The sequence below is a fragment of the Mustela nivalis genome (genome assembly GCF_964662115.1).
Source record: "Mustela nivalis genome assembly, chromosome: 11".
Lineage (NCBI taxonomy): Eukaryota > Metazoa > Chordata > Mammalia > Carnivora > Mustelidae > Mustela > Mustela nivalis.
The window spans coordinates 28,412,814-28,425,593 of record NC_139030.1 but is presented as its reverse complement, the minus strand read 5'-3'; the positions used below and the strand labels follow the sequence as shown (position 1 = coordinate 28,425,593).

The window sequence follows — 12,780 nt, the reverse complement described above, 5'->3', positions numbered from 1 at the left end:
CTTTTTATTTTTTTTTATTTTTATTTTTTTTTAATTTTTTATTTTTTATAAACATATATTTTTATCCCCAGGGGTACAGGTCTGTGAATCACCAGGTTTACACACTTCACAGCACTCACCAAAGCACATACCCTCCTCAATGTCTATAATCCCACCCTCTTCTCCCAAACACCCTCCCCCCAGCAACCCTCAGTTTGTTTTGTGAGATTAAGAGTCACTTATGGTTTGTCTCCCTCCCATCTAAGCAGTACCAAAGAGAGTCTGAACTGAATTTGGAGTTTGGGCAACAAGCCTAGATGGGCAGCTGAAACCAGAATGTTGATATCAGAAGGAGGGGAACTCAACCTAATGGGATTTCCAAGACCCACTGTCAAAAGTTCTCAAGACAGTTAGGCAGCATCTCACTGCTGAAGTCGGTCATTTGCAGAAGGACCCCCAAGCAAGAAAACCATCAGGTCACAGATCATTCCGAAGAATCAACACAGTGTCATAGGCTGTTGACAGGTTGACATCTAAGGTCATGGACCAGTTTTCTTTGGGGGATGCCCTCATAGAGTGGAAAAGTTGCATCAGCAAAATGTCACTGAAAGCTGTCACCAAATACAGTAAACAAGGGAGAGCACTGCTTATTCATGCACTGATGGCCCAGGAAATCAAGAGCTCTCAATGACTGCTGAAGGCTGCAATAGGATATTTTATGAAAGTAGTTTCTTGGTCCAAACACAGATACATAAAGCCCTACAGAGAATGGCAATGCCAGACTTCTTCATAACTAGGATGTTTGGTATTTTCCTCCACATTTTTCTTTCTTGACCTGTTTTAGTGAAACTGCTATGGCAGTATCTGTCACTTACAAACAGTGAAAAGCCTGCGTAGACATAGAGTGAATACCAAGTGTGTATAGCATGAAAGACATACTCACTTTTGTAAGAAGGTAATCAACAATTAAGGAATGGGAAATGCCCAATGGCAATAGTGGCTTTCAGCAAATGTTCTGAGTCTGAAGGATGATGATCTGGTCCTTTTTCACTTACTTGAAATATGACCTCAGGATATTATTTAACATCTCTGAACCTCAGTTTCCTCACCTTTAAAATGGGAACAATGATAGTGCCTATTCTATGGGAAGGTAGATAGCACTAAATTAAATGATATAAGTAAACCACTTAGTACAGTGCCTGGCACATAGTAAGTTATGAAAATATGTTAGCTACTTTTACAATAATAATAATTATTATTATTATCATCGTTACTAGTTATAATTAGAACATGCTTTTCAAAAGTGATCACTTTGAATTTAACTTGTATGTCATCTGATCTGGAAGTATAATGAGGGTATCCAATTCCTACTGATTTAGTGAGTCAAACAGAAAACCAAAACAAATTGAATCATTCAACTGGTGTATTTAGAATTGCTGATGATTATAGCATTCAAGAAAGTTAGTGAAATACATAAATTGCAATTGAACTGTTCTTGAAAATCCCCCAAATCAGTTTTCATTTGTCTAACCTAATGGTGGGTAGGACTTGTTCATTTTTAAAATGTATATTTAGAACACACTAAAAAGGATACATTGTGGAATGTGAACATGAGGAAGACAAAAGGTGTTAATACAAAGGGAGTGTGCCAAAATCATGTATGTTCCATCTTTGAAAACAAACAAACAAAAGAATGTATTGCATTTCACATATCGCTTTATGCTTTTCATGGAATTATCTATCACTCACTGCCACCTTTTTTTCATTGCACACACACAGGCACATGCACGAAGGGGAGGCTACAATTTACACAGTCAGCCTCTTTGTATCCAGCACTGATTCTCTTCTAAGTCAGCTCTGTTGTTCAAGACCAGTGTGCAGATGGAGGGGAAGGTATGGTGTTAGCACCAAAAATTATGGGTCCACTCCAGAGATTTCATTCAAAGGATAATCTGATTAGCAAAATTTGAGACAGGCTGGTGTAGGCATTCTTTTATCATCTAATTCAAAAAACTCCACAACACAACTTGGACGAGATCACCAGTATCAAAGGTCCTAATGTAGCATAATTTGTGTTGAGCATGCTGCATTGTGACAGTGCTATAAACCAGGGAGACAGTTTACTGACAATTCTGTGCTACCAGATACCAACTCAGGCCTCTGTCCAGCTTTACATTGTCAACTCTCGTGGAAACATGAGCAGTTACACAGCCTCACAGGATGGGGAAGTCTGGATTGCAAAAGAGGAGATGGACAGATTTCATATTTTCATTGCAGATTTTTTTTTTTTTTTTTTTTGCCTTTTCAAACTGCTGAGCATAATTTTTTTTTTTTAAAGGCAGGAAATGCAACTAGTGTTTGTTTCTAGCATGGCTTCTGTTTTGAGATTTCTTCTTTGTAGAAGAAATGTGTTGCCCAGCTGTCTAGAATCCCAATCAGGATATGGCTTCAGTATGAAATATATTAAAAGAACGATTTTAGCTGGTTATAAGCAGGAACGAAAATGAGGCTGGGCCTATTTTATCCAATTTTTCCTCATAGAGCGGGCATTCTGGTTCAGTCCAAAAGGGGCCAATATGAATAAATGAGGTAAAGCTGAGTTCTGGGGTGTTTTGTTTTGTTTTGTTGTTATTTTGTTTGTTTGTTTTTGTTCCTCTTTTTGCCTTGGAAGGAGAGTTAATTGTGAAACATAAAGGTTCATATTAGTGAGCAAACAGAGCTAAGGAGATTTGTACTTATAAAGATTCTCAGAAATAAAAATCATGTGTCCGCTGGCCAGAAGTATTGCAATCAACATTTAAAAGAGTGGTTCAACTCAAATTAAACTGTTGGAGGATTTAATGCTTCTCAGTATTAATATTTCTCTTATTTGCAACACACACACATTATTCAACAAATATTAATTAAAACCTCCCTTTATGCACACCTGAGGGCTACTCTTGGTTAATGGGGGAGGTGACAAAGATGATCCCAGTCCTACCTTTTAAGATGTACAGAGATTTTTTTGCAGAGACAGCTATTTCAACCAGGCTTCTAAACTTAACCAACTTAAGATGTTTTAGCCTGCTTCTAGAACATTTCTTATTTTTTGTTTTAATTTTTTAAAATTCTTCGTTTTTTAAAGAGAAGTTTCAGGTTTACAGGAAAACTGAATGGAAAAGATAGAGTTCCCATACACCACCACTACCCTGTACCTCAACACACAATTCCCCTATTTTTAGCATTTTTTATTAGTGCAGTACATTTGTTACAATTGATGAAGCAATATTGATACATTATCATTAACTAAAGCTCATAGTTTAAGTTTCACTCTCAGTGTTGTATATTACATAGATTTGACAAATGGATACTGACATTTATCCACCATTATAATATCAAACAGAATAGCTACCCGGCCCTAAAAATTTCCTGTGCTCATTGTTTCATTCCCATCCCCCCCCCCCAGATCCTTTGCTACCACTGATCTTTTATTGTCTCCATAGTTTTCCCTTTTCCAGATTGTCATAGAATTGGAATAATGCCATACAAAACCTTTTCAAGCTGCCTTCTTTCACTTAGCAATATGCCTTTAAGGGTCCTCCAAGTCTTTTGGTGACTTGATAGCTCATTTCTTTTTATCACTGAATAATATTCCATTATATGTATGTGCTACAGTTTGTTTACCCATTTACCTATTGATGGACATCTTTGTGACTTTCAAGTATTATCAATTATGTATAAAGCTGCTGGAAATATTGGTGCACAGATTTTTGTGTGAACACGAGTTCTGAAATCATTTGGGTCAATATCAAGGAGCACAACTGCTGGATAGTATGATATGAATATGTTTTCACATGAACCTACCAAACTATCTTTCAAAGTTCCCATACCATTCTGTATTTCAGCCAGCAGTGAATGTAAATCCCTGTTGCTCCACACCCTTGTCAACATTTGGTGCTGCTGGTGGCTTAGCTTTGGGCTATCCTAACAGATGGTTAGTAGTATTGCATTATTGTTTTAATTTGTAATTCTTTGATGATATATGCATTTCCTAATTTTTAATTCTCTTACTCACCTATTACATATTTTTCTAACATCTATGATTTTGAACTTTATGCTTTCATCATTCATTTATTCAATTATTTATCCACATACAGTCAGTGTCTATTATATGCCAGGAACAATTTTTCAAAGCTGGGCAATTTTTCTTTCTTTTACCCTCTTGTTAGTCTTTTTTCATTTTCAGTTTGTCATATTCCACTAATTATTTATTTCACATAAACTCTTAGTTGGTTTTTCTCTCTGGTCCATTAATCTCCAAGAAAACTGGCTATCTCTTATTTCTCTGGTGATAATTGTTTCATTTCTTCAAATTTCTCTTGCTCCTTTCAAAACTTTAATCATTATAGATTCATAATACAAACAACACAAAGTCTGAAATATTGGTAGAAATGAAACTACTGGAAAAAAATGAAGAGAAGAAATCACTTACCTTGGTTGACAATAAATCTTAACTTCTGTATTGTTGCCAGATTGCCACTAACTCGGTATATTCCATCAACATCTAGACCTGAAAATAAAAGGGCATGTTTTATATTTGCTCATAAAAGAACTGAGACGGTAAAAGAAAAAAAAATGTGGAAAGGAAGGTAGTAGTAAATCAACACCAAATATCCCTTCCTCACAGAGAAGACAAATTTCTCTAAACCAAGCAATCTTCAATAATTCAAATTCAACAAATTAATAATAAAGTTCAGTCACAGCCAATCATCAACAAATTTGAATCTAGTTGAATCATAGAAGAGTAATAGATAGCATTGGATTTTACACTATAGTTATGTTACTCATATAGTTAAGATTCAGTCCTAAGGAAAACACAGGAATTAAACTGGTGGTAGGTAGGAGAAGAACCTTCAGATATATATGATTGCCCCTTCCTGGACAGAAAATAACCCAAGTGATTTATAGAATCTTCCTTCCTTTTTTCCTCCTTCCCTCCCCACCTTCCTTTCTTATTCTATTCTATTCTATTCTATTCTATTCTATTCTATTCTATTCTATTCTATTCTATTCCATTCTACTCTGTCCTATCCTGTGCCATCCCATCGCATTCAGTTCCCTTCCCTTTTTCTTATAATCCTATAGCATAACATGCATTGGTCAAACTCTTTTAAATTACAGAAGAAAATTCTATTCCAGTTGTATGTAACTAGTTTAATAATCTCTGGGATATTACAGGTAATGGGGGCACTCTATTATGGAGGGATAATAAAGGAAAAAACCTTTGACAAAATGCTGAAATTAGTTTCAGAGTATTTTAAAACTAGTCATCTATAATTCAGAATAACATATCCTGGCAGTGGATTTGGATACTCAACATTTGTTTTCCACACATTTATTTATAGCATCTAGTTATTTCCATGACCAAATTATCGAAAAATGAGGAAACAGGAAAATAGAAAGAGAAACACTTACTGAAACACTGTTATTGTTCTTAAAGTATGTGAATAACATAATTTTAATGTCAAGAGTGTATGTTTCTTGATGTTTCCAGGCCCTCAGAGAGCCTGGGGATGAGGCTACCACCCAACTATCTTAGCTGTTTCTCTTGGGAAATGGTATAGAACCATGATTAAACATTGTAATTCTCAGTCATAAGTGTTAAATAAGACGGTAGAAATTATTGCCATAATATAATGGAATAAGGGCTTTGCAAAGCTCTTAACTGACATGAAATGATCTCTTTTTATAGTAGGAACATTTCTGCCATCGTGCAAAATATTTCATCAATAGTTTAGGGTGGAATAACATAACTTGCAACATTGGCACTGATGATAAAAGTCAAAACAATCATTCATTGTTTTTTAATACTCTTTTAAAGAGCATTTTTTAGTTTATAGCAAAATTGAAGGGAAGGTACAGAGATTTCCCATATGCTCCCTGTCCCTCACAGATGCATAGCTTTCCCAATTATCAGCACCACCCGCTAGAGTGATACATTTTTACAATTGAGGAGCCTACACTGATACATCATAATCAATGTTTATTGTTGCATTATGGTCCATCTTGTAGTTGTACATTCTATGGTTTTGGATAAAAGCATAATGACATATATCCATCATTATAGAATGATACAAAGCATTTCCCCTCTGCTATAAATCTCTCTGCTCACTTATTCATCTTCATGATTTTTACCCTTCCATGTGAAAAACTATAGAGAAATTTGGAATAATATCAATAAAAGGGAAGAGTTGTTAGCAAATGTTAATTGGTTTAAGTTTTGTAGTTCTAAAATAATCTAACAATAAACCACTCTCTCTGTCTCTTCATGAGAATTATGAATTTATGAGGAATTACGATGGGGCTGGAAACCTCAACCTTTTATAAATGTGAATAAGACACATTTATAAAAATCACATATATTATTTCTTCCTAATGCACAAAATAGCTCCATTAATCAGAAGTTACCCCAGTGTGTTTGCTTGTAAGTACAATGTGCACTTGACAACTGAAATATAACAATAACCCTAATTAAAAATTTTTTTAACATTTAACTCCTAGTTTTAGTATGTGACTATTTTGGTCTTCAGTTTATACAAATATACCCAGAACTTTATAATCTGTTACTCATTGCTTTCTTTGCTTTGTCATTAGCTAGTGTTTAGTAGGTAGATTTAACCTGTAAAATTTTAAATAATTTAAAATTTAAAATAAATAGATTTATTTAAATAAAATAGATTTAATTTAATTTAATTTTATTTTATTTAAATAAAATAGATTTTATTTAAAACAAAATAGATTTATTTAAAATCTATTTAAAATAAATAGATTTTAAAAATATTAACGCTTTCAACTAATTATGTCCCTTTCAAAGTACTCCCTCTTGGGGTTATATTTAAATTTTTTTGAACATGTAGCTCTTAGAAAAAATATTTTGGGGAATTCTTTAAAATTACCTTCAGTGGCTCTCCTTATTATCTGCACAAAAATTTTTCTGGTGGCAAGTTTGGGGCGTTTGGTAATAATTTTGGAATTGGAACGAGACAAAGGTCATTCAAAACCATAATTGGTGGATAATGTCATCTTGCTTGCCACCACAAACAGACAAAATTTCACGAGTTGAAAGTGGTCTGGTATTTTCCCATGAGTTATCAATTTCTTTGAAAGAATTTAAGAAAAAGAATATTTTAGTAAATAGAAACATTGATGCACTAGGCAGACCAACATTCCCCAAGTGAGAAATCTTCATAAGCTATTTATAGAATTGGTTAAAGTAGCCCAATTTAAAATAACAATTCAAGGTGGAAGGTTGCTTATAATCTGTTACAATATAAACAAGAAAATTTACTATATAATTCTTTTTAGGATCAATTTTTGTTTTGCTAATTAGTTAGACCCTTATCAGAGGTGAATAGTAAATGATGTTTCTTGGATGTCGATGAATTTTTGTTGCAAATAAGGACCTTACTTAAGTTTTACTTTATCTGTACAGCTCTTTATTTAAGGTAGAAAATCAAGCACACTTCTATTTTGAACCTGGGACTTTTTTCTAATTATTTTATATGTTATTGGAAATGCATAGGTTGTCTAGAGCTGTAAACTGAAGTTTAATTACTGAAATTACTCAGGGTCCACAAGAATTTTTTTTCCTTTTCTAGAAATTTAAAGTTACTACATGAGAAGTAACCCCCCCTTGGTGTTTCATAAATTTCAGGAGAGGGTTTTTTTTTTTTTCTTTCTTTCTTTCTTTTTTTTTTTAAGTTGGGTAATCAAAAACATTTGAAAGACCAGTATGGGCTGGATATATTACGCTTGAGCAATTGGAAAACACTATACTGTTTAAACAAAGCGGCCTCATCCTAAATTAATAACCCAATTTTCTTCTGGGATAAAAGGAGGGAGGGCTGGGGATGGAGACAGGGAGTGTAACTCAGACCAGTGCCACCACTGTGGTTATAGAACTAAGTCACAGCAGAGAAACTGCTTTGTGGCTTAAGATAGAAACCAGAAAGTAAGAGGGAGTAAAGCAAAACATATTAGATGCAATTTGAATCTAACTTGACACAACTTCCAAGCCCTTTAGATTCAGAGATATCAACACCATATATCTTGTGAAGGATAACCGTCCCTGGCATTAGTGGCTCCTGCTTCAAACGGCTCATGCTCCCCTGCTATCATACTTTTTAAATTACATAAATAGAGTGAAAATGACAAAGTACATATTAAAAAGGAGGGTATTACATTTTGCAAAATAATCTGGAACATATCAGGGAATCTTAGCAGTGATAAATTATATAGGTACAGTCTTGAAGTTGATTAGTTTTCCCCCGAATGCCTCACAGAGTGGCAAACCCAAAGTCCTAGGAATTATGACCTAAATTGCAGTGATTCACGTGCCATCCTCTCTTTGCTCCAAGAACTTTGAAAGTTATGCCAAGCCAAACCAATGTAAATTGGTGGATTTGGACATCCTTTTCATGACCACATTATCCTTGCTGGATTGGAAACTACTTATTTTGGAAATATAATTAGACCTCGTATGGTTTTTAAATGTGCAATGTCTTCAAGGTACCCATGTTGTGCTTTGGTGAAGTTTGGAGAGAAATCACTTTGAAAGGTACTTTTTTCAAGAAAATACCATGACTGGATGCTGACAAGAACTTTTCTTGTTATGCTAAAAATAATTTGGGAACATGGTGAAACTGAAACTGTCATTCTCCTTTTTTTTTTTTTTTTTTTTTTCAATCAAACTGGCATTAATGGCAGTAATGAAAAATTCTCTGAAGAAATCCATGTTCACTGAAAGGTCATTTATTTGTTCATCATCAGTTGACCTTCTTAAGTTTCAAAATAGTGTTTACCATTGACAGAAATCACTGGGTATTGCTATAGGAAACTTACAGAAGTCTCTCTCCCCTACTCTACCCCCCACCACCACCTTTTCTTCTGAAGAAGCTTAGAGTAGGATAGGCACACAATTAGGAGTTATTAGACCAAATGGTGGTCTAAACCCAGTGGAAAGAATGCAGCTGTCATGAGTAATTCCCACTATAAATCTTAGACACTTTCCAAAAAGAAATCTAAGAGACCAGCACTGTTTCCAGAGTTGACTGGCTTATCTGCCAAAATACAGGCAGTTTTTAACAATGCAGATGAGCCTGTTAAAAATAGTTGCAAACTGCATATTAGGTAGCATTTTTGGTAGCTTGAATGATGGGCAAACCACGAAGATGGAGAATTTGAGCCTGGTTGAGAGGTGTGCCCCAAAAGCTCGCTTGTTTTTCTGGAACATAACAAAATGCATCTGAACCCCTGGAGTCTGAATTGTGGGCTGGGAATTTTATGCAAACAGCCCCTCTCCTGAGATTTATGGCACTTCCTAATTCCTGGGAGGCCAGAGCTACCACAAGAAGAGTCATTCTCGCAATTCTTCGGTCTTCTGGCTTTCCCCTCTGGCCAAAACCGATGAGCATGGGAACACCCAGTATGCACCCAAAGAGCTGCACATTTCTTTCTCAGTCTTTCTGAAGGTCCTACTCAAGTTCAGAGCTGAACATGAGGGGAAGTTAGTGCGCCTTTCTGACCTATTCCTCCGCCCCTAAATTATCTCCAACCTTCTATCGCCAACTTATTTGTTCTCACACTTTAAATTCAATGACTGAGAGAATAGGATATAATCTGAAACTCTAAATTTAATTCTTGCTCTGTCTCAATGGCTGGTATTTATGCTGCATCTATTTACCGGCTTTATTTGACTATTAACTTCTTGTGAGATATCCATCATTCAAGAATGATTAGCTTAGGAAATAGTTGACACAATTCTGATTGTCAAACAATAATATTTTTCTACATGTTAACTTTATAATTTTATAATAGCCATTATGAGTAGATTTTTTTCACTATAGAGGCAAATATACTTCTCAGGCAAAGTTGAAAATTAAAGCACACAAAATATACAAAAATATTATATCTACCCCATTCTGCTATCCAAAGATAGTTATTGCTAACAACTCAGTTTTAGTTCTTTTTGTTGTTACTCCTTTTATATTAATGTGTCATATTTCTGTTTATTAATTTAACTTTGAGTGGTATTTCTTGACTCCCTATTATAAAAGACAATGAGTCTAACACATAGTTTTTATGTAATCTCTCTGGACTGGCCTATTTCTATTTCTTAGATCAAATTACCACTGTGCTATAGAAAAATAAGAAACTTAGTGCATTTCCCCTTCCTTCCCCTTCTCTCCCTCATGGTCCCAAATTTATCCTTTACATTATTGCTTGTGTTCTCAGAATTTAGATTATTTTATTTTATTATCTATATTTTGTGACTTACCTATAATTCGGTATTAACTACCACTAGAAGAAGAAGAAGAAGAAGAAGAAGAAGAAGAAGAAGAAGAAGAAGAAGAAGAAGAAGAAGAAGAAAAAGAAGAAGAAGAAGAAGAAGAAGAAGAAGAAGAAGAAGAAGAAGAAGAAGAAGAAGAAGAAGAAGAAGAAGAAGAAGAAGAAGGAGGAGAAGAGGAGGAGGAGGAAGAGTAATTGGGTTCAACACTAAAATTTTGCTTCACAAAGTTGTTCTCCCAAAAGGCCTGATATGTACTCTTTTTTTGCAAGTTCCTTCCTTTCCTCAAATTAAGCAGTGCCCAAAAGAACTTTCTGCGACAATGGAAATATTCCCTCTACCTGTTTTATCTACATGTCCAAACCAGTTGCCACTGACCACATTTGGCGGACTACTGAGTGCTTGAAATGTGTTTAGTACAATTGAATTTTTGTTTTACTTAATTTTAAATAATGTAACTTTGTGACTACCAAATTGGATAGTGCAGCTTGAGGTCACAGGGAACTATTTGTGTTCCACTATTACTTCCTTTTGGATTTCATAAACTTGGAGATTTATAAACTTTTACTTTTCTAACTTCAAAAAAAAAAAAATCTTTCATTATCTTCTAGTATCTCTGCTGTTATGTTTTTTATTAAATTGATCATTGATGCTTTGTAGGTCAATTGCTTTGCCTTTCAAGATTTTTTTTTTAAAGATTTTTCTCTTTAAACTTGTACAAGTAAAATTTTGCTCTGATGTGTCTACATCTAGGCCCTTTCAGTCAGAAAATTTTTTATATTGTTTTCTTGATTGATCCTTTATTATTTCTTTTCCATCTAAAACTACTTTAAGATGAATGCTGTTCCAATATCAGATTGCCCTTAAGATTGAAAGAGCAAATTAATTACAATATATGGTGGGTTGTGGGTATTTTTTGTTTGCTCACATCTCTTTTCTCCTCCATTGGCTTCAATCTCACATGGGCAGACTGAATGAAGGTTTCCTGTAGAACGAAGGGGTGAGTAGAAGTAAGCTAGTAGTTCTTCAGCTATCAAGGGAGGGAGGACCTTATTTTGGATAAGGAATACTTGCGCCGTTTTGTTCCTGGGCAAAGCTCTCTAACTCTGTGTCTATTATATAGAGAGGACTTGAGTTACCTTATTCTCCATGGCCTTCTTTCTTTCTTATCTCTCCTCTGTCCTTGTAGAACTTATTCTCAGGCTCCAGCAGCTGCTGCAGGTGATTGCTTGGTAGAGGATACAGGGAGAGGGGCCCAGGTCTCCCAGATATTAGGTCTGATGTTTACTGAATTATTTATTTATTATCCTCTTGCCAATTTCTATTCTTTTTATTCAACTCCAAGTTTGGATATTCTCTAGAACATCCCTGGAAAGAATTGTGCCTAATTACTCTGTCTGGGAATGGTGTTTCTTCTGGTCTAATTTCTCCACTTGTTTGATCCCATCTGCTTTCTGTCTTCCTGGAATTTCTATTTCTGGTTGGACGGTGGCACCTTTTCTGTTTTCAGCACCATTATTATTTTCTTTCTTTTTCAGCATATCTTTTCTATTATTTCATCGGTTTTTTTTGAGGAAGAAGAATCAGACTTTTTTTTTTTTCAGTATGCCAGCTTGAATAGGGCTTTGCATTGTTTTTTGTAAAGATGAACTTTTTAAAGTTGAATACTAAAGTTTCATTTGATTGTGAAAATAACTGCTGTGTAATAATTTTCTCTGTTGGCATATGGGATATAAATGACCTGGGATTACATTAGGAACATTTGAAATACTCATGTGTCTCTAATTCTAATGTGGGGAAAACACATTACTATGGGGCCTAGGATAAGTATACCCCTCATTTTCTTTTATTTCTCCAACTCCTGTCCTTTTTCATATTTATTATATTATCACTTACGATTTCTCACAGGTTCCCTTATTACTGTGATTTATTTTTTTCTCTTCCATTTGTTTCATGAGCCCTTTCTTTTACATTTTCATCTCATTTTGATATTTTTTCCTACCCTCCTTGTTATCTCTGCTATAAAATCTTATAGAGACAATTGTCACAGTAAGTTTTTCTTTTTAATCTGATAAAACATTTACTTTCAATTAGTTTAATTTTGATTATTGAAGTATAGTTGATATATAATGTTGTATTAGTTTCAGGTACCCCACATAGTGATTTGACAATTCTATACATTATCTTTAGCTTTCCTTCACTATATTTGTTTGATTGATTTGGGTAATAGTCTTTTTTCAATGACTTATGTCTGAATGAAATGAGTTTTTCATCTAGCAGACATTTTGTGGTAGATTCATAGGGAAAAGAAGAATTTTAGCCCTCTAAAGATATGAAAGAGATACATATTTGTTGCTAAATTTTTTTAAGAAATGGTAGAGTGAAAAAAGAGGTCACTAAGAGAAGGGTGCTTTTTTATTTCTGAGAAAACTGTTTATGACCTGTGATGTTGATAAATGTGACATTATTTCATATTG

General features: G+C 34.4%; 1 protein-coding gene across 1 annotated transcript in view; it reads right to left on the bottom strand.

Moving 5' to 3' along the window:
• The window catches only part of ARHGAP15 (Rho GTPase activating protein 15), a 602,381-nt gene that overhangs the window by 188,208 nt on the left and 401,393 nt on the right, over positions 1-12,780 (bottom strand). Inside the window, exon 11 of the mRNA XM_082689352.1 lies at positions 4,451-4,528. Coding sequence (XP_082545478.1) covers positions 4,451-4,528 — 78 coding nt within the window. The remainder of the gene's footprint in view (positions 1-4,450; positions 4,529-12,780) is intronic.